Consider the following 22153-nt stretch of genomic DNA (forward strand, 5'->3'; position numbering starts at 1 on the left):
GCAACATATCGATAATATAAAAATGTTGTACATAAATGTTGCATATATGATGCACAAATGTTGCATATATGATACACAAATGTTGTATATATGATGCACAAATGTTGTATATATGATGCACAAATGTTGTATATATGATGCACAAATGGGATTCTAATCCTTTAGTTGAGTCTCAGTTTAAGTCTGCAGTTAAGTTTATTAACCGCTTCATTAATTTTTTTAGTTGAATTTCCTCCATTAGCCAGCTCCATTAACTAGTTTTTAGTTTTTGTGTTGTTTGTTTTATCGAATCTAAATGTTGTGACGCCAAAAGACGATGATAGTGTTTAATTGATAAATTGCAGCTAGTGATTTTTTAAATAATGATCGTAATGATCTGTATAATTTTTTAAATTTAATTAAAACTACAATAAAAAAACTCTCAGAACTTGTACCAAATTTATACTTAATTTCATTTTTTTAATTTAACGTTCCACACTTGTAATATGGATTACACACTTTCTCATAACTCTGTTTTCTTCAATTTTTGCAAATGGATCAAAATATCAAAACTGAGTATTTTTATTGCAACGCATTTCAAGAAATCACGATCTTCTTTATTGCACCAAAGTGGAGGTTTTATTCTCCTAGTGTTTAAACTATATTTTAACTCTGATATGAGATATGTACTTTGCAGTGCCCTTTCTGTTTAAGAAATTAATAACAAATTTTTCAAAAATTATAAAATTCCTTTTATAAAATTCCTGTTATAAAATTAATATAATTAATAGTTTTAAATTCACATACAAAGGAAAAATATTTTTATATGTTCAGCTTATACCATTTATTGTATAATATATTATTATAAACGGAGATTTATAAAGCCAAAAAAAGTTAAATAAAAAAAAATTCAACTCTTTAGACAATACTACCCAAGGGTTTTAAAAATCGGCAACATTTAAGATAATGAATATATATATATATATATATATATATATATATATATATATATATATATATATATATATATATATATATATATATATATATATATATATATATATATATATATATATATATATATATATATATATATATATATTAACAGGGTGTGCAAAAAGTTCCTGTACAAAAGTATAATTTAAAAAAATTATCTGTATGGTGTTTTCTTTCAATATATAGTGTGTTTTTAGTATTCTTTTGTATTCCTTCCTTGTATTCTTGTGTTCTTTTGTATTCTTTTAGTATTTTTTAGTATTATTTTGTTTTAAATTAAAGTGTAATTTGTTTCTCATCTTGGACAGGAACTTTCGCTGTTTTTGCTGTTTATATTTTTGTACAGGAACTTTTTCCGCACCCTGTATATCAGGACTGATATATATCGAAAAACTATTTATGGAGCTGTTTTTTGCACTTTCGCAAATAGTTTTGTTTTAAAGAAATTATTTTTGCATTTTGTATTCTTTTTTGTTATTCATTTTATTTTGTTAATTTAGTGGGTTTTCTTCTTTCATCATTCTTAAAAGTTTTTGTCTGAGATTTTTATTATACTTTTAAATAGAATATTTTTAAATAGAGATTTTCATTTAACATAAAGTGCTTTTTAATTTTAACTACTTTGAATCTTTGTGTGGAAGCCAACAGTATCCTACTTCTATTTTAAAGTTAAATTCAATGTGATTTACTTAATGGACAAAGTACATGACAGTAAATTTACCTATAAACTAAATTAAAACAAGTAACTACGGTTGAGTTAGTCAAAAGATGTTTACTTGCAAAAGTTAGCCCTACAAATGTTTCTATTTATATCTTATATATTCTTAACACATAATAAGTTTCTAACTAAAAATTATTTTAACAAAAAAAATTTTAATATAATATGCAAAACGAAATACCATTTTTTATTAAAAATTTTTTTTTATAGCGATATCAGAATTAAACATTTTCTTTAAATACGCAAGTTGTTTTTAGAAATTTATTTTAAAAAGAATTGATTAGGAGAATTTTATTCTTCAAAAATTCTCTTCAAATAATCTTAAATTCGAAATTTTAAAGAAAAACTTTAAAGAATTTTAATGGTTGCTTACAGTAATTATAAAATTAATTGAATGGAAACTGCAGCGATGTCTATAATATCTAGTGATATAGCTAGGATCATTCATGAATCACAAGCATAGATCTAGCTAGAGTAACAATAAAACAGATTTAAAAGATAGTGCAAGTGAGGAAGAAGTTTTATTTAATTCATAAATAATTTTTTATTGGTTAAATATTTTTTGTTTCTGGAAAATAGTTTAAATAGAAGAAAGATTCAAACATTGTTGAACAATGTTTGAATCTTTCTTCTATTTAATGTTTGCACATTGTTCAACAATGTGCAAACATTAAACGAGCAATAAAATTAAACTATAAAAAATTAAACTACTTCTGTTTAAAATAGTTTTTTTTTCAAAAAAAAAAAAAAAAAAATTAAGCATATACTTAAACTTGTGGAAATATAATTATAAAAATGTAAATATAATAACTTATTAAGCCAAATTTTTTTCTCTCACTTGCAAAATAATTTGAAAGGAAAAATTGAATGAAAACATCAACTTAAAAACACTTATATTAAAAAACTAATTATACTTAAATTAATAACTATATACTTAAATTTTAAATAGAATGCTAAATCAAGAAGCAACAAATTAGAAAGAATGTGATATTTAATAATTTTATCCTAAAGATGATCATGTTTTTACACAATTAATAAGTTTTATGACAATAATATTTATTAATAATTTTATATTAACACAAGCTTTTATGTTTTATACTATAATAATAATTTATATCAAAAAAGCAATAAAAATAATAATTCCCAGTAATATTTTATTGTTGTTTTATATAGCATTTTATCATAACAAGTTAATATGCTTTAAAAATAAAACGTATTTTATTGTCAGCATAAACGTGGTATTAAATAGTTTTTTTTATAACTGTTTAAACTAGTTTATAAGTTTAAATTCTTTGTCTTTTTACTTTTTCAAGTATTTAAGAATCATTGAGTAATAACAATTACTAAAAGTAATAGCATAATAGTATTAAATACGTTCTTGCCAACTCATTCACTTTAATGCACATCCTATTCAAAAATCATCTATTTTTGACATCAACTTAAGTAATGCTCCTAAATGCTACCTGTGTAATACCCTTCCTAGTTTATTATTCTATATTCTCCGCTCAAGACATCTGCCAACCTCTGAAAACAATAACGTATGTTAACCCCAAGTCTTGGATAACACAGTTTAGTCAAAACCTTATAAAGAGCCTCTCATTCTTCATCAACTGAGAAGCAAATCTGCCTAATAACCCAATTTTTACTCTTTATAACATTCTCAAATAACTCAGCAACTAAAGATAAGATTGTCAAGACAAGATGATCTTTCTCTGCTTTTACTCAAACCTGCTCACTTTGAAATTGCCCCATCACTCTGTATCCTACTTAAATACCTCACAGAAAACAGTTACCTACCTGACCAACTGAAATCAGAGAACTTAACACCAATTTCTAAGACATCTAACATGCTATCTAATGACTACTGTCCAATTGCCATTACATCCGCTTTACAAATTTTTTGAACGCATTATTGCCAATTTTTTTGTCCATCACACCGCGCACATATGTTCCAGAACGTAGCATAATAGATGCTACTATTCAAATTATATATGACTAGAGTCATGCTAAAGATAAAAACAAATCAATCTTTGCAATATTCTTTGATTTTGCAAAAGCTTTTGATCTTGTCAGTCATGACAAATTACTGCTAAAGTTAATCACTTTCTGGATTGCAGCTTACTTATTGTTGCCAAAAAATTAAAACAAATAATCTGACAACTGACTAGTGAGAATATTTGTAGAATGTATTGAAGATGGTGTACTTCAGTGTTTTTGGCCCAATCCTGTTTTTCTCTTTATTTCTGACATAATGTCTATAATAGATACAATCTATGATTAAGCTCCTGCCAACTTAATCTGTTGTTGATGGCATCACACTATGGTCTGAGGTAAATGTAATGAAACTTAGTTTTAAATGTAAAATCAGTAGAACTAATCTCAGGTGCTTCTAAATTCAAACCATACCTTCTCCCATAATCAATAATACTGAGCAGAAGCCTATTTGCACTAAACACCGCAAAGACCAGTACCTATCAACAATTTTTAATTCAAAAATACCTTCATGTTCTTTGTGATGGTGTCAGTGAAACAAATTTTATTTTTGTTTATATTTAAAAGCCATTACTAGCAAGCTGCTAATAAGTAATAATAGTCTACATACAAACATACACACAAAAAAACAACAAACCTTGCTGGATAACTACTTTTATGTTCTTTGAATAGTTCACTAGCTTTTAGCTTTTCACTGAAAATTTTTTTCTTTTCATTTGAAATGTTATCTCTATATTTTCGACACTAAAACAAATAACTAAAGTTTATTTTGACACACAGAAAAAAAAAAGAAAAAAAAAATATTAAAAAGCAAGCGTTTAAATAATAAATTAAAAAATCCTTAAAAATTTTCATAACTTACCCTCCAATGATGATGAAGTATTTTTAGATGATCTGAAGCCACATTAAAAAGTACAAATAACTTTGGCCACTTCTCATCCAATGGTGAAAGTGAAGGAAGATTATTTTTTAAAACCAAAATAAAACGAACCGCCTTAAATTGTATTTATATTTATAAGTTTTTCATGTTTAAACACAATTTGTAAAAATAATTTTTTAAAAGTTTAAGAAATAATAATAATAAAAAAGCTACATACCAAACATTGTTTTATAAAGTGAATAATTTTAGGTGCAGCATATTTGCGAAGTTTTTTTTGGTAAACAATTCTATCCTACAAGATATTTAAAAGGTTTTAGCATAAATATGAAATTGATGCAAATGAAGTATTAACATAACCTAACAATACATACATGGTGTCCCCTTACAAGAGCCTGTAATCGAATAGTTGCAGATCTTATTTTTAAAAATTGCTGTCGTGCCTAATGGTTAAAAAAAGTATAAAAAAATATGTTAAGATTAGAAGAATGACACATATGTTGAAAAAAGAGTTTAAAAAAAAATTAAAATAGTCAGTTACAATACAGATTTAACTGAAACTTTTATCAAACTGATATATACTTTTATATAATTAAACTAATAAATAGTTTAATCAAACTGATATATACTTTAATATAATTAAACTAGTAAATAGTTTTATCAAACTAATATATAATTTAATGTAATTAAACTAATAAACAGTTTTATTAAAATATTTGATTAGGTTTTTGTTAAGTTTGCTTTCAGTAATTGCAAAGTTTTCATACGTACGAAAAATTTTCATTTATACTTAAATGTTTAATTTAGACAGGGTGGCCAGCCAATAGCTAATTCGAAATTCCAGGATATTTCCAGGACTTTTAAAGAAAAATTTTGAGTTTTTCAAAGATTTATTGATCTTTTCTTGACTAAAAAAAACAAAATATGTATATAATTAGCCTATAATATTTTAATAACAAACTTACAGCTGCCATTACTCGTTCGTGTGTTTTTGACACAGAACTCACGACAGTCATTATAGCCAATTTAATGGCAAGAAAATGTCTTTCAAAAAGTGGCTAACTAATGTCTAACTAATGTAAGTTTAAAATTATGAAAATGATAAAATTTATTTTAAGGTTTAAAGTTTTTCAAGATTTTACAATTAAGCTAAGTTTGCGTAAGAAAAAGGGTATATAATATGTACATATAATAACTATAGCATTTTAGAATTGTTAGAGAGGGAAAAGCTGGTAAACATATCAACTTGATTTTATTGCCAATGCAAATTTAATGACATTTCAATGACTTAAATTAATGGTTAAATGATTAAAATAATCAATTTTAAATTTTAAAACTTTAAACCATTAGATTTAATTACTGGTTTGAGCACTTTAGTTAGCCATTAAACAAATTGTTAAGATTAAATTAAGAGGTGATCCTAATGTATAAGTGTAAGTAATTAACTACTATTTACCCACTGAAAAACATTTCTTCCCTGATAAAAACTTCATGTTTTTTGCTCATAAACTACCTAACTCAACTTAAAAAAAATATCTAGATTGTCAAAAAATTTAATTTTACTTTTGAGTTTAAAATTGTTTTGCTTAAAAAACTATTTTTCTTTACTAGGGTAAGCAATTTTATGTTTACTAAGGCAAAAACTTAAATTCAAAAAAATAATTTTCATACCTTTAGAAAGAGCAGAAAATTTTCTAAATTTAATAAATGCAAAAGAAACAAAACTGCTAAATTTTTTACTTTTTTATTTGTTTATTCTTAACCTAGTTTAACTCTAATTACAATAATATCATTTTGTCTACTTTATTTATTATGACATACTAACATACATATTTTGAGGTAACCAAGTGAATGAACTTTTAGACACAATGTATTTTTAGGTGATTAAAAGAAAGCTTATTTTTGAATACAAAATCATTTATGAATATTTATATATTGATTCATTATTGATTGTATATTATTCTTACCAAAATATTACATTTTAGTAAGAATAATATATTGATGCTTAATAAAATATTACTTTTTGGTAAGAATAATATACCAACTAACTTTTTGAGGAGTCTTAAAAATAAGCCTTATATACTTAAAAACTCCTTTAAAAAAAATTACTTTCAAGATTCTGAAGAAGAAGTAAAAGAAGCTAAAAGTATATTCTGTTATGAAACAATAAACATTTGAACTGCCATTATGCAATTATCCATTTTTAAATCTCCGTTATGTAATAATCAATAAAAATCTATTATACAAGCATTTTATTAGAAAATGTAAAAAAAAAATGTTTACATAAAAAAAACTTAATTTTTACATAATACTTATATCTGCTATACCTTTTTTTCTAAAATATTTTTGTTTGCTATTAATGAGTGTGAAGGGTTTTTTTTTCCCTTGATCTCATATATTTAAAAAACTAACATAATTGCAATAAATAGATTAAGAATACTAAACTTAAAATCAAAATTAAAAAAACAAAAGAAAAAAAGAAGAAAAATAATTGGTTTTGTAAGGGTTTTCTATGATTTAGAATGTTTCCGAATTACATGATACATACTTAGAAAGGTCAAAAAATTAAAAAGTACTTTTCCAACTAATGAGTCAATTTATCTATCTAATCATGTGGCTAAAAAGCAAGATTTCTTTACCTTTGTTTATCTTTCAAAACAAAATAAGACTTAATAAAAATGTTCTAACCAAAAATAATAATAAATAAAATACCTGATATTTTCTCACATGACTTGCTATTTTTATTTGACTAATCCTCATTCGCTGAAACTAAAAATTTTTTTACAAAAATAAAAAATTTTTAATTTTAAAGTATTATTATAACATAAAGGTTTTCTTAAAGTTTTAAAAATTTTTAAAAAGTTTTAAAGTTACCTTGATTTTTGCTAACCACCCTCTTACAATCTTTTGCATTAAAATAACTAAATCCAAAACTCTTTCGCGTCTTTTATCTTCAAGAAAAAAAACCTAAAATTATAACATACTTAAAAATAATAACATTTATATTTAAAAAAGAAACGAATGAAAAAGTAATATTAAATGAAAATATTTTAGGTAAAAAAAAAAAAAAATTCAGTGTTTAATATACTTACTGTTCTTGGATCTCGAATAAACAATTTTGTTTTTCCATATTCAACTTCAGGAGAATCAACACGAAGTTTCTATAATTATTGAAAAAAAAAACAAAAAAAACATTTGACTTCACAAGATATTTATTGAAAAATAAAAAACATTAGGCTTCTAAATTTATTGTCAAAAAAAGTAAAGAAAAAAAGAACAGCAACAAAAATAAAAAAAATAATTCTAAAAATATTGACAAAATAACACCACAAAGTTTGTATAGCTAAAATATTATGATAAAATTAAACTTTTATGCATAAATAAAAAAAAAAAAAAAAAAAAAAAATTTACTTTCATAATTGTTAAAACTCCTTCTTTAGCTGTACCAGCATGGTATACTGGCCATGTGTCAGAGCACAGCATCTTGTATCTTGAATATCAAAAATCAGTAAAAAACAAATAAAAGAAAAATTAAAATGATTATAAAATTTTAATATTTTAATGTAAACCTTTAAAATAAAACAAATGTAAACCTTTGCATGACATCAGGGTACAATTGCCTGTAGCAATATCCTGCACGTCTGACTCTAATGTTTTCTAATAATCTGGAAAAAAAAAATGTAAAAAAGAAAAAAAATAGGTAAAAATAATATTATTAAAAAGAAAAAAATTTTAGAAATCTATATTTTAATTTGTGTTAACAACCACCCCAAGTATCTTATCTGGTGAAGTACTATATCATCAGAAAATTGACCAGGTGCCTTCATTTCATTGGGCTAGAAAATAATAACTTTAAAATAGAATTTTATTAGTTAAAAAAAAGTTATTAATATTCTGTATTATATATATAGCATATTATATATAGCCAGGGATGTATGCAGTGTATTTTGGTGTTTGATATGGAGCAAACTCCATTTATATGTTAATACTTATGTCAAACAAGGATGCTTTGCAAAAAATTGCAATGATTGGAGACCCCTCAAATTGAGGAGGATTCAAACTTTATATGGTCATAATTTTTAAACACCAAAAAATTATTGTACAAAATTCAAAATTTATTGATGAAAATAAGTTAGGAATAGTAAAAAAGTTTAGTTAGGAATAGTAAAAAAAATATTTTATCAACTTGCTGCTTTCAAATTTGGGACAGTGAGGGAAGGGGGAAGGTTAGCATGAACAAATTTTAGGGCTTTTTGTTCTCAGCATTTAGTCATTGCAATTTTTTGCTGAGCATCCTTATTTGAAATAAGAGTAATATATAAATGTTTGAAGTTTACTCCATGTCTGGAAGTTTCTCAAACACCAAAATATGCTGCAACCAACCCTTGCATATATATAGAGAGAGAGAAAAAGAGAGAGAGAGAGAGAGAGAGAGAGAGAGAGAGAGAGAAAGAGAGAGATAGATAGAGAGAGAGAGAAATTGGTTATTTATGTACTAAATTATATTAAAATAATACAAAAACACTTGAACGTAAAACAGTGCTCACTATTAAAATAAAAAACAACATTATTAATAGTACTTAAAGTTTCATGCCATACACAGCAATCATCAGCTATTAACTACATAAAAAAAACCCGTTTAAAAACAAACTCTTTTACAAATGAATTTAAAATTATGGCAGGATGTCTTCTAACGTAATAAAAGATGTAACTATTTAGTCTCCGGTATCAAAAGAGGACAGTAGAAATTTGTTGGAATGTCTACACTTAAACAATATTTATTCTTTTTTATTGAACAGGTTATTTTCTTTATGATATAAAATTATAAATTTCTCATGAAGGCAGAGGATACAAATTTTGGATGTTGCTTTAATAGATTTACATTTTATAATTTTCCACTTTATTGTTTTTTTCTTTTAAACTCCAAATCTCCTTAGAAAGCTTGGTATCATTTCTCTATTTCACAGCATTAAAAGATTTTAAATCCGGAAAAAGATAATCCCTGGTTAGAACCTTGTCAAACCAACACAACGAAATAAAAATTACTTAATGACATAATTCATTTTGTTAAAAAAAAAGCACCATAACTTTAGTAAATGTATGTAACTTACGTTACACAAATTTAAAATGAAAATGCTTTAACTAAACATCGTTATTCAAAACTTAAAATGTGAAGATGTGACATTTAAATAAATTCAAGGTTAAAATAACATTTTACAATGATACTTTTTTTTATCATGTGACAATGAGAAAAACCATAACTTTTGGAAGCATAAAAATGACTTAAATAAATTAATTTTAGTACTAAAGGTATATTTTAAATAAACTCTTATGTGTCTACAATATTCATTTGCTAAAAGTTGACGAAAAAGAGAATATAATTTGAATACTTTTTCATTTTCCACTGTGGAATTGCCTGTTTATATATATATATATATATATATATATATGTATTAGCAATTATTTGAATGTATTGACTGTTTCCACAGTTAGATTAGTTAAGTAAGTTTGATTAGGTTTTCCTCATAGCTATGTTGTCTAATTGTGTGTCTAATCTTGGTGGATTGGCGCTGAAATTTTTCTAGTATTTTTGGTCCTTTTTTGTAGATGGTGACCAAGTGCATGCTGCATATTCCAAATGTCTGACATCTTGTATAGAGTTTTTTCCATAGTGTTGGCTCTCACAATATAAAAGTATTTTTCAATAGATCAAGATTTTTATTTAAAGTCAACCCAGTTTTATTTACTTATTTTTCTGGTTCAAGATCAGTAGTGGTGTAGTGGTAGAGCGCTAGCCTCATAAGCGAGGTAATGTGGTAGTAGTGTAGTGGTAGAGCGCTTATCTCATTAGCAAGAAGTTCTGAGTTTAATTTTTACCATGTCCCTGGTAAAACCGAGCTCAACTTGTTTCTTTTCGCAGCGGCCTTGTTTGCCAATGTTTGTATTTTGGAGTTATAGAGTTGAGAGAGGGTTGTAACCACAACTAAAGTAGCCTCCACGACTGTAGTTGCCTTCATAGTTATAAGGAGGTGAATTAAAATAATAATAAAAAGAAGATCCTAACTTATTATGATCTAATTCTACGATCTTTATGGATTTAACTAAACTTTATGGATTGCTTAGAATTTTTTTTGAGAAATTGACTTTGTTTACAGGCAAATTTGTTTGTTCTTAAAATGATGTTTAGAAGCTTTAATTTAACAGCTGAATGTACTTTTACTTTTTTTACCATAGTGTTGAATTTTATAATAATTTTATTTTGTGTTGTTTTATTGTTATACTTATTTAAGCATTGTTATCTATGTGTTTAAGTATAGCCTATATTTCTAAATGATTGTTGTTTAGATATCTAAGTTACTTATAAATTAATTAAGAATTCTAAGTACACTGCTTGTCTCAGTACCATTTTCCTTTTAAAATTGAAATATATAGTATTCCTCTAAAATAGTATTTCTTTTTTGCAAGTTTTCTTTTTATAGTAAAAAAAAACTAAAAAATGTTTACTTTTTAAATGAATTTTTCTAATATCTTTTAAAATAATGGTTTTGCTCTGATTTAGGTCCAAGTATTTGTTTACCAGTACCGATTCTATGAAAAAATTCACACATTTTAAAGTTGTATGGTTTTATATTTTCAAAATTTTAACAATTAGTTAATTCATCGGTATCGGCATCAACCTTTTCCCATTCATTGCATCGGTATTGATATTGGCCACAAAAGTGCTATTAGTACACCACTAATAGCACTGTTTAATTCTTTTCTATTTAACAACTGGTTTTAAATTTGCATCTTTTATATTCCAAAATTCTTTTGATAGTTCAGTGTCATTTTTGTACTTAAGAATATTAGAGGATTTTATATGGTAGGGATCTCATCTCGAACAGTGTTTTACTTATACTGATGTAGAATTTATTGACAGGAGTGTGAGTAGGATCATGGGAACTTATATTAAGGGGTCGTCCATAAAGTATGTATGCTTTTTTTTGACTACCAACCCACCCAATCACCTTTTGCCATACGCTTTTTTGAGTACCCTCTACCTCCCTAAAAGTACCTACATTTTTAACCTACCAACCCAACATTTCATGATATTTTTTAAAATTTAGTGTCTCATTACTTTTATAATTGACCTATTGCCCCCCCCCCATCTCATATACAACATTTGCAAACCCCCTCTTCCTCTTTGAGTGTACGTACTTTATGGACGATCCCTAACTTGGTATACAATTTTTTTTGTTAAGCATTGGTTTGAAAAAGGGCAGGTATTTTTATTAAAGCAGTTGCAGTGAAATTTTGACTTTGTTTATAATGAGTTGATTGTGCCTTATGTGTTGGTTGTGTTGAATTAATTAAAAGAATGAAATGAAAAGTTTACTTCTTTATTAATAAAGATCAAAAAAGTAAGAACAATATTTTTTATAATAATTATGACATATAAACATCACATTATCCCAAACAAATTTTCAATATGTTAGCATTTGAAAATGATCTGATAGATCTAATAAGAAACATTAAATTTCGTAAAGTATACAATAATTTTCAGTTAAAAGATTACATACCTACCATACGCAATAGTAATCTTACTTATACTTTTTCCGATATAATATTGTAAAAAATTTTGTAAAATTTTATATGTAAAAATGACACCCAATTACCAACAAATGCTATCACCTCAACATATCAAATACAAAAACCAAAAATCAAATAAAGAAAGAAGGTAAACAAACATTACAGTATCACAACGTTTTTATTAAACTTGAAATTAACACATCTTCAAAATGTTTTTTAAAATTATAAGATCATAAAGAAAAGTTTACAAAAAACCAAACTGTTTGCTTATTTAACCCTGCCAAAAAATAAAATTGGCAGAATTAAAGTTATACTTTCCAATATAAACTCTGAACCTGTAAACTTACTTCATCTCAATCAGTGGAAAAAAAATCAAGATACCACAAATTGGTTCAATTCTGTCAGTGTAAATGTCTTTATAAATTTCTTATTTTTGATATTGTTGATTTTTACCCATTGATAACTGAAAAACTTCTAAACAGCACTATTAATTTTGCTGAGAAGCTAAATTAAATTTGCTGTGCATATAACTATTGATCTAACCATAAATCATTGATCTACCATGCAAGGAAGTCATTATTTTGTAATGATGATCAAGTTTGGATTAAATAATCAAGCAGTATATTTAATGTTTCAATGGGAGCATTTGATGGTGCTGAAATATGCAACTGAAGAGTTTACCTTTGGTTTCAAATTGCACAGTTTTATAATAAAAATGATTTCAGATTATACTGTGATGACAGTTTAGCAATTTTTAAAAAGATGAGTGGTCCTTAAATGGAAAAAATCAAAAAACATTTTGTTGATATATTTAAAAGAAACTATATCAATACAGTGCATTATGAAAGTTATAAATTACCTTGACGTCACATTAAATCTTAATGACCATACTTTTCAACCATATTCTAAACCCAGAAATTCTTTAAACTATATTCACAATGATTAAAACCACCTGTCCAATATTTTACCTTCCGCATTCAATTGAGTTAAGATTGTCTGCTGTTAATTTGTCAAGTGAAGAAATTTTTTAAAAATCTTCTCCTATGTACAATGATGCACTGTTAAGGTCCGGTTATAACTACAAACTTTCATACCTCCCTAATTTAAATTTCCTCATACCAAGAACCGTTAACGCAACATCATTTGGTTTAACCATACTTTCAGCAAAAATGTTAACACTAATTTAGGAAAAAGCTTTTTAACCTTAATCAATAAATACTTCCCAATAAACCACTAACTTCATAAAATTTTCAACAGAAACACGATAGAAATAAGTTACAGTTGTATTTCAAAAATGAAATCTATTTTAAACGCACACAACATAACAATAATAAAATATAGAGGCCACCCAGCTTTCTTTAAACAATATTTACTTCAAAGTTATGTTACTCAGGCAGATGATTGTTAATATAAATTTTTTATTTTTCATCCAAGTATAAGTCTGTGACAAATTGTAATTAAAAAACAATTTTATGCTCTAAGTAAAATTTTTTGACGCTTATATGTTTACAATTCTGAGTAAAACGCTTATTCACTTTTCTTTAATCTAACTAATTTTGTTTGCACTCTTGGTTACTAGATTCAATATTAAATAAATATGCAATATTAAACAACCTGTGTAATCAGTAAATGTCATATTTACTAGGCCATCCAGTTTTGTACCTAGGGTCATCCAGAATCCATTTACCTAAGGATGTGTCTCAAAGCACAACAATTTCAAGACTTTATTTAAATAGCTTTTGCAATGAATTAAGAAAAATTATGTTAATTATCAAAACTATTTTGATTTAATCAATTTTTTCTTTTAAATGAGATGTTATTTACATGGATTGGTTGTTTATCTTTCTTGGAAATTTTAATTTAAAACCAAAGTGACAAGCTTATTTTTTAATAAGCTTGCCACTTTGGTTTTTGTCCAATGAAAAAATCAAGGCCCTAGGTACACAGGTTTCCCCCATATAATAATAACAGTCTTATACATACATATATATATATATATACACATTCACACAAACACACACACACAAACACAAACATATATAATTACCTTTATACATCTTATATAGTGAGGTCTCTTGCTCATTAAATCTCTCATAAGTTCGGAAACAGATGACTGAAATAAAAAGACAAAATAGTATCAAAAAGAATTAATAATAAGAGAAAAAAATTGAAGAAAATAAAATAAATAAATTTGAACATGGGTAAACAAGGTATATCCCAAAGAAAACAAAAAAGTGTAAAGAAACATACCTTCATTTGTGAGCCAACAGTAGGAGGACGCTTTTTGTTATTATTACCAGGATTACCTAAAGTTTTAAAAAGCACAATTTGTTACAATGGTAAAGGGGGTAGTCAAGCTACTTAAAATTTGCTCCTATTGAGAAGAATATTTTGACCGAATTAACTTTTCAAAGATGCGTAATATTATAAATGCTAAATATTTTCTATTTTTCGAAAAATATATAGAATAAATATAAAAATATAACAGAAAGAAAAAGCTTTTTAAAAAAATCATAAATAATTGTGTGAGTTTCAAACAGCTTTAAAGTTATAAGAAATGAAAATTAAAAAAATTTAATTTTCTGCTTTTTTAGATGACATGAAACTTATTGCAATCATTAAAAATCTAATATATAGGATTTCATTTAAAAAAAGACACAACTTTGAAATGGTCTTTTTGCATATGACAAGAAAGTTATTGCAATAATCTTATTGAAAATCTTAGAAGAATTCAAAAATGAGCTGTAAAACTTTTGCTCACATAAATTTTACAATCAATCAAGGCTAAGAGTTCTTGGTTTAATTTCACTTAATGATTGAAGAAACATGTTTGCTTTAAAGAACAAAATAGTAGCAGAAACATACTAACCATATCACTAACTTCAATTGCATGTAATAGTATCACTCACTTCAATTGCATGTAATCATATCACTCACTTCATTTGCATGTAATGGTATCACTCATTTCATAGTCAGAATAAATAGTCATATACAAACAGTAGTCAGAAGCAAACTGAAATTTTTTTTGTATTTTGTAATTCAAACTAATAATCAAGCAACAGCATGGTTTTGTTAAAAATAAATCAGGTACAACAAAACTACTCAAAATGCTAGATTTTAATTCATTTTAAACCTGTTGATGTTTTTTATTTATTTTTCCAAGACATTTGATGCAGTGCTGCATAAAAAGTTGTTGCTTAAGTTACCAGCATAGAATATCTAGTCTTACAATTCAATGAAAGTCTTTCTGAAAAATAGAAAACAAAGTTGTGCAAAAATGTCTTCTTTGACCAAAATAATCAGCTATTTGCCAAAGGTCAGTAATTAGACCACTTCTGTTCATACTACTCATATGCTATTTGTCTAAAACCCTAAAAAACATAACCAAGCTGTATGTAGAAGACATTGAAATAATGAATAACATCAAATGATTTCCTGTGCACCAACACTGTCTTTTCAATCAGATCTTAATTAAAATGGATTCATAACTGGCTTGTGAAATTCAAAATTTTTAAATAAGGCAAAGCAAATTAAATATTAGGTAGGGGTAGAAAATGGTTTGTTTGTTAAGACATTAGACTGCTGAGATTACTTTATGTAAGTCACATGGCCACTGTGAGAATTTGCAGTCCCTGTCTGGTCTCTGATTCAAAATCTATTGGAAGAACTTCAAGAAAATGCAACTTAACTAATACCATCTCTCAAGAACATCAACTATAAGAACCATCTATATCTTGTGACTTGACTAGTTTGACACAAAGAAGACAAAGAGAAAGCATTACTCAACTCTTTAAAAGCTTTAACAATATCAACATTTTTGAAACAAGAAAAATTTCTTTAGAAAGAAATTGAGCTCTTAAGAGAGTTGGTTAATTAAGATATAACAGATATAAACTAGTTCTTAATGCTGGATGAACAATAATTAAGCAAACTGATTGTCATAGTGTGCTGATATCACACACACTGGCTTATAACAATTACTTACAGCAGTTTTTATAAAAAAATGTTTAATTAATAATTTGAAATTCGGAAGAGTTCAGAAATAAATAATTGTTTAAAAAAATTACTTTTTTCATTTTTAATGCAAAACTAAATTCACCTTCATCAAACATATCTTTTAGGAATGGATGAGAGCACATAAACATAGCTTGTGACATATCTTTAAACAAAAGATCGTTATTTTTGTCTATAAATCCATTCACATTATATATCACCTAAAATTCAAACAAAATTATTTAATTTAAATTAATTAAGGAACTAAGTGATAATTAAAAAATAAAAGTTTTATGATAAAACACACATCTCCCGCATAATGGCGCAATTTAAAGCATTCAAAACCAATAGTTGCATCAGATCGATTCTTCAGACGACTATCATAATGATTATGGGATAAACATATCCTATCCAAAATTTCAAGGTATTTTTTGTCAGTTATCTAAATTAAAGAACATTGGTTAAAACTTTTAAAAATATGCTTAAATATACAAATATTTTGTAAAATTTAAAAATTAACTACATTTCCAGGTAACAGACATTGCTCATCTAAGTAGGCCAACATACCAACTTTTGGCTAAAAAAAATTACTAATTATAAAAAAAATAAAAAAATATATTGTAATAACCCTATACATTTAAATTAAACCAGAATATATCATATATATAGTTTATCATATAGTATAAGTCAGATATTTCTCTATAGCGATGTTTTTAATTATAAACTCTTAAATATTTACAAATTATAAAATGTTTATACAAAATGCTCAAGCCTAAATATAAAAGTTAACTTGGAATTCATTAAAGTTAAAAACTATTTTAAACGTGCTGAACCATTTAAAGACAGCAGTAATTGTGTCATTATCACGACATAATGCAAAAAAAAAAAAGATATATAAATATAGCAAAACACTTGACAATTTTGTTCATGGAAATATTCATGAAAAAATATTTTGTTTTTTACATGAGTATTTATATTCAATGATTATATTTTTTTTAGGTATTAATATAAAATTAATTTAAAAATTTTATCATCATTTACAGCAAAATTAGATTGCATCATTATATCAAAAATACGGATTTATTCATCTTTAGCTCCTTCTTAATGCTACCAAAATACAGTAGAGAATTATTAATTAACATTAATTATTTATACAATAAATTAACATTATATTGCATCATTATATCAAAATTACTTCTTTATTTATCCTTAACTACTTTTTTATGCTACCAGAACACAGAAAAAAAAACTTTTCTTAATTGATTTGATGCCATTATGCATGGAAAGTACAATGTTTTTTTTTTCAACATGCCAACTATAGTTAGGATCCATTGAAGTAAGTGTTTGACAATAAATTTTTTTTTTTAATATTTCACCTCCCCAAGGCCGAAAAGGCCAATACAGTTGGAGAGGCTACTTTAGTTGTGGTTACAACCCTTGACAAACAAGTTCACTTTTCACATTGTTTTTTTACTTTTCTTTGCATTTTTACGTTTTTTTGTTCCATATAAAAAATTTTCAGCATTACATATCTCTTTATTTTTCTTTATTTTTTTATTTCCAGTAACTTTTTTATTTCCAGTAACTTCTGGGGTACCTCAAGGTTCCATTTTTGGTCCAATTTTGTTTCTTACCTACATTAATGATCTTCCCAACAACCCTACATCTCAAGTAATTCTTTTTGCTGATTACTCAACTTTATACTCCTGTCTTGACAAAAAGTCTTCTATTTTTGATCGCTTTGACAGGCAGCTTTTGAATATGATCTCACTTCTGTAACTGATTAGGGCTCACAGTGGCTTGTAAATTTTCCAACAAAACTCAGTTACTTACTGCAAACAACTATCGTAGTACTGTCAACATTCCTATATTGATGAATGGCAACCCTCTCACTGAGTCCTCTTCTTTACATCTTCTTGGATTTTCATTTACTACTGACCTTCCATGGAAACCATATATACAATCAATTGCTAAATTAGAATCTGTTAAGGCATCTTTAGCATGCTCGCCATTTTCTCTCTCCTGATTCAATTCTTTACCTCTACAAATCTCATATTCGCCCCTGTATGGAATACTGTTGCCATATTTGGGCTGGTTCTTCTAATGATGCTCTTTCTCTTCTAGATAAGGTCCAAAAACACATTGTAAACGTAGTTGGACCTAGACTATCTGCTAAGCTTGAGCCTCTTTCCCATTGTCATCAATCACCTTATTCTGATCAAAACATTGGATATTAGATGTTCTCTATTTGTTAATATTCCAAAGTCTTCGCCGATGATATGGCTGCAGCTGATCTGTCACATGCTTTCCCCAATACTGGCATGCTTTATCGTAATATTGGTAATTGTAATGCAAAGGATTTATAAATAGTCTTATCAGTGCTATGCGCGGATTTATTAACATCAGCTTCACTTTCAGAAACTTTGCCTAATTTGCTCTCATTGTCATTTCCAGAACTCTCACCATTAAATACTGAAATGGTCATATTACTAGTCTTGGATATTTTCTCATTTTAATTTACTTTTGTAAATTAAAATCAGAAAATATTTGAACTTAATACTTTTCTGAAGCATTTCATGGTGATGCAAGTTTTTCTTTGGTTTTCAGCATTTTATGGTGTCTCAAAGCAAGCTTTTCTTTGTACTTCTCCTTATACATCATGTCAGATCTTGAATGGCTTAATCAGTTTCCTAAATTGGTCGTGGTAAGTCTTTATTAGTTTTAAAACTCTTGTATGCGATTTCACTGGAATAAATGATTTCAACCAAATTTTTTCGATGTTTGTGGAAACTTTATCTGCTATTTCTGATGTTTCTAGTCTTTGGTTGGAAAGTTTGGTTTCAGCTCATGCTTAACAAATAAATAGTATTTCATAATATTCTCATAGGTTGGTAAAACGATCTCAGATATAAATGGGCACTTCAACTTTTTTCTTGTTTTTGGGCCCGCTAGATGTAGGCCATCACAGAAGAATTTATGTTTATACGTAAGGGGTTGTCCACAAATTATATCATGCAATAGGCGGAGGAGGAGGGGAGGGGGGCTGGTGTTAGGTTAGCAATTTTGTAACAAGGGGAAGGAGGGGGTATTCAATTTTGTGATGCAACATTTTTTTTTAAGTTTTAAATCTAGAAAAAACACTGATCAAAAGAGTGCCTAGCCTAAATAATTAACACTCAATCGATGTATGGACTGACTTTTTAAATTGACTTAAATTAATGTAGACTTTGCTGCATCTATGGCTTTATCAGTCAATGATATAGCCAATATATAATTGATGAAAAAATATTTAATAATATAGCTATTAAATAAAAATAACAATATAATAATTATTTAAATAACAATACTAGTTAATATGCATTAGCATAAAATATTGTAATGTTTAGCAAACAAATATGGTAGGTCTAACATTCCATCTTTAATTCATGGGACTGATTTTATTACTTCTACTATGAATAAGACAGAATTATTTGCAAAAATTTTTCTTAAAATTTGACTCTTGAATCTTATGGCCATATACTTCTTTCCATTCCAATTAAACAGGTTAACCCATTGTTAAACATTCAAACCACCTCAGCTTCTGTTGCTAAAGTCATATCATTCCTGTCATAGTCTTACAAAATTGTTCTCCAGAACTCTCCTCAATTCTCTCTAAATTATTTAATAAGTGTTTGATTGAGTCTTGTTTTCCTGCCTGCTAGTAAAAGGCAGTGGTTGTTTCAATTTTCAAAAACTCTAGAGAACATTCTGACCCCTCCAATTATTGACTGATCAGTTTTCTTTCTGGTATTAGCTAGGCCTTTGATTCTTTGACCAACAAATTTATCACATTTTATCTTGAGTCAAATAATTTACTGTCAGACAATCAATACGGCATTTGATCCTCTCGTTCTATAGCTGATTTGCTAACTGCTATGACTGAAAGATTTTATCGTGCGTTAGATGGAGATGGTGAGACTAGGGCTATTGCTCTTAACATATCTAAAGCTTTCAACAAAGTTTGGTATGCTGGTCTTCTCCATAAACTTGCTTCATATGGTGTATCTGAGAAAGTTTTTGAGATGATCAACCGTTTCTTTCTAATCGTTTTGTTAAAGTCATCCTTGAAGGCCAACACTCATCTCCAATTCTAGTAACTTCTGGGGTACCTCAAGGTTCTTTCCTTGGTCTTATTTTGTTTACGTTAATGATCTTCTTGACAGCCTAAGATCCAAAGTAACTCTTTTTGCTGATGACTTAACTTTATACTCTAGTCTTGAAAATTTTCTCTTTTCAATCGCTTAGAACAGGCAGCTGATCTTGAATCTGATCTCACTTCTGTAACTGATTGGGGCTCGCAGTGGTTTGTAAATTTTAACTTCAACAAAACTCAGTTATTTACTGCAAACAACTATCGCAATACTGTCAACATTCCTATATTAATGAATGAAAATCCTCTCACCAAGTCCTCTTCCTTACTACTTCTTGGATTATCGTTTACTACTGACCTCTCATGGAAATCATATATACAATCAATTGCTAAGTTAGCATCTGCTAAGGTTGCTTCTCTTTATCGTGCTCGCCATTTTCTAACTACTGATTCCATTTTCTACCTCTACAAATCTCTTATTTGCCTAATTATTAAACACTGTTGTCATATTTGGGCTGATTCTTCTAATGACGCTCTTTCACTTCTAGACAAGGTCAAAAAATGAATTGTAAACGTAGATGGATCGACTCAATCTGGTAATGTTGAGGCTCTTTCCCATTGTCATAAAGTTGCGTCTCTTTCTCTTTTCTACAAATACTATTATGGTCACTGCACAAAAGAGCTATTATATATAGTTTCATCAACTAAAACTCATTCTCACTTGACTTATCATTCAGCAAAGTTTCATCTTTTTACTGTATCTGTACCAGCATGTGATAAAAACTTTTATTTGTCTAGTTTTTTTCCATGCACTTTAACCCTTTGGAATTCTCTCCCATATTCATGTTTTCCTGACTTAAACAACCTACAATTTTTCAAGTTTTCTGTTAACCATTTCCTTGCTCTATTATTTTTTTCTAGTGACTTCGACTTAATAGTGGTTGCTTGTAACCTTGTTGGAAGTGAATCAGAATTTTTTAATGCTGAAAGATTATTGTATGAAATTTAAAATTTACTAATGAATATTAATTTAGTTTTAATAAAACATTATTTAAGAACTAATAGTAAAAAAATTAACTATTTAATAATAAAAATAATTAATTTTTAATGGAATATTATTAAAGAATTAGTAGTAAAAAAATTAGTTATTTAATAGTAAAAAAAAATAATTTATAAACTTGTCTGTCTCAGGAGGGTTGCAAACTTTAGGGCTTTTTGCTTCTAGTCTCCAATCATCGCAATTACAATATTATTGTCTGAACTACATTATTATTATCCATACAAACTACATTATTTACATTTAACATTGTTCTAAAATAAATAACATGCTCTAAAAAGTAAAAAAAAAAAAAATTTTAAAATAAATTTTTTTATTAAATCATATTTTTTAAATAGCTACTTTAAATAGCCTTATTTAAAAACAAATATACTTATATATAATTAATATACAAATACATATTTAAAGATTTTTTTAATTTTAAAGATATATTAAAAATATTTACATTTTTATCTTTAGTATCCTTTAAAAATATTTACACTTTTATCTTTAGTATCCATAGTAATCTCTGTAAAGTTATTATTTTATTAACTTTAATTTTTTAATTAAAAATAAAAAGATTAATTAGGAGGACTATATTTTTTTAGATCAGCTTATTTTTATTTTGTTACAAATTTAAATATCTACTTTTTATTTTAGTCTTCAGTTTTTATATTAGACAGATTAAACATACATAACTCTGTTATTCATTTTTGCAATTAGAGAGTTGTACATTTAAAATATAAAACAGATTTTTTTATCATTTAAACTAAGTAACTAGCTCTGCTTGGATTTATTCACTGTAAATTTTTCTTTTAAATAATTAAAAGCAACTTTGTTGCACTTTTACATAACACATTAATT

The 22153-nt window shown here is 26.6% G+C and overlaps 1 protein-coding gene across 1 annotated transcript in view; it reads right to left on the minus strand.

The window, feature by feature from the left end:
* The window catches only part of LOC100212949 (unconventional myosin-Ia), a 68075-nt gene that overhangs the window by 4366 nt on the left and 41556 nt on the right, over window positions 1-22153 (minus strand). Inside the window, exons 21-35 of the mRNA XM_065810746.1 lie at window positions 16648-16701; window positions 16432-16566; window positions 16231-16345; window positions 14382-14437; window positions 14179-14244; window positions 8331-8398; window positions 8156-8227; window positions 7974-8052; window positions 7655-7723; window positions 7437-7529; window positions 7275-7331; window positions 4937-5005; window positions 4783-4857; window positions 4548-4679; window positions 4323-4429 (exon numbers count right to left, since the gene is read on the minus strand). Of these exons, the coding sequence (XP_065666818.1) occupies window positions 4323-4429; window positions 4548-4679; window positions 4783-4857; window positions 4937-5005; window positions 7275-7331; window positions 7437-7529; window positions 7655-7723; window positions 7974-8052; window positions 8156-8227; window positions 8331-8398; window positions 14179-14244; window positions 14382-14437; window positions 16231-16345; window positions 16432-16566; window positions 16648-16701 (1247 nt within the window). The remainder of the gene's footprint in view (window positions 1-4322; window positions 4430-4547; window positions 4680-4782; window positions 4858-4936; window positions 5006-7274; window positions 7332-7436; window positions 7530-7654; window positions 7724-7973; window positions 8053-8155; window positions 8228-8330; window positions 8399-14178; window positions 14245-14381; window positions 14438-16230; window positions 16346-16431; window positions 16567-16647; window positions 16702-22153) is intronic.

The sequence above is a fragment of the Hydra vulgaris genome, chromosome 11 (assembly GCF_038396675.1).
Source record: "Hydra vulgaris chromosome 11, alternate assembly HydraT2T_AEP".
Taxonomy (NCBI): Eukaryota; Metazoa; Cnidaria; class Hydrozoa; order Anthoathecata; family Hydridae; genus Hydra; species Hydra vulgaris.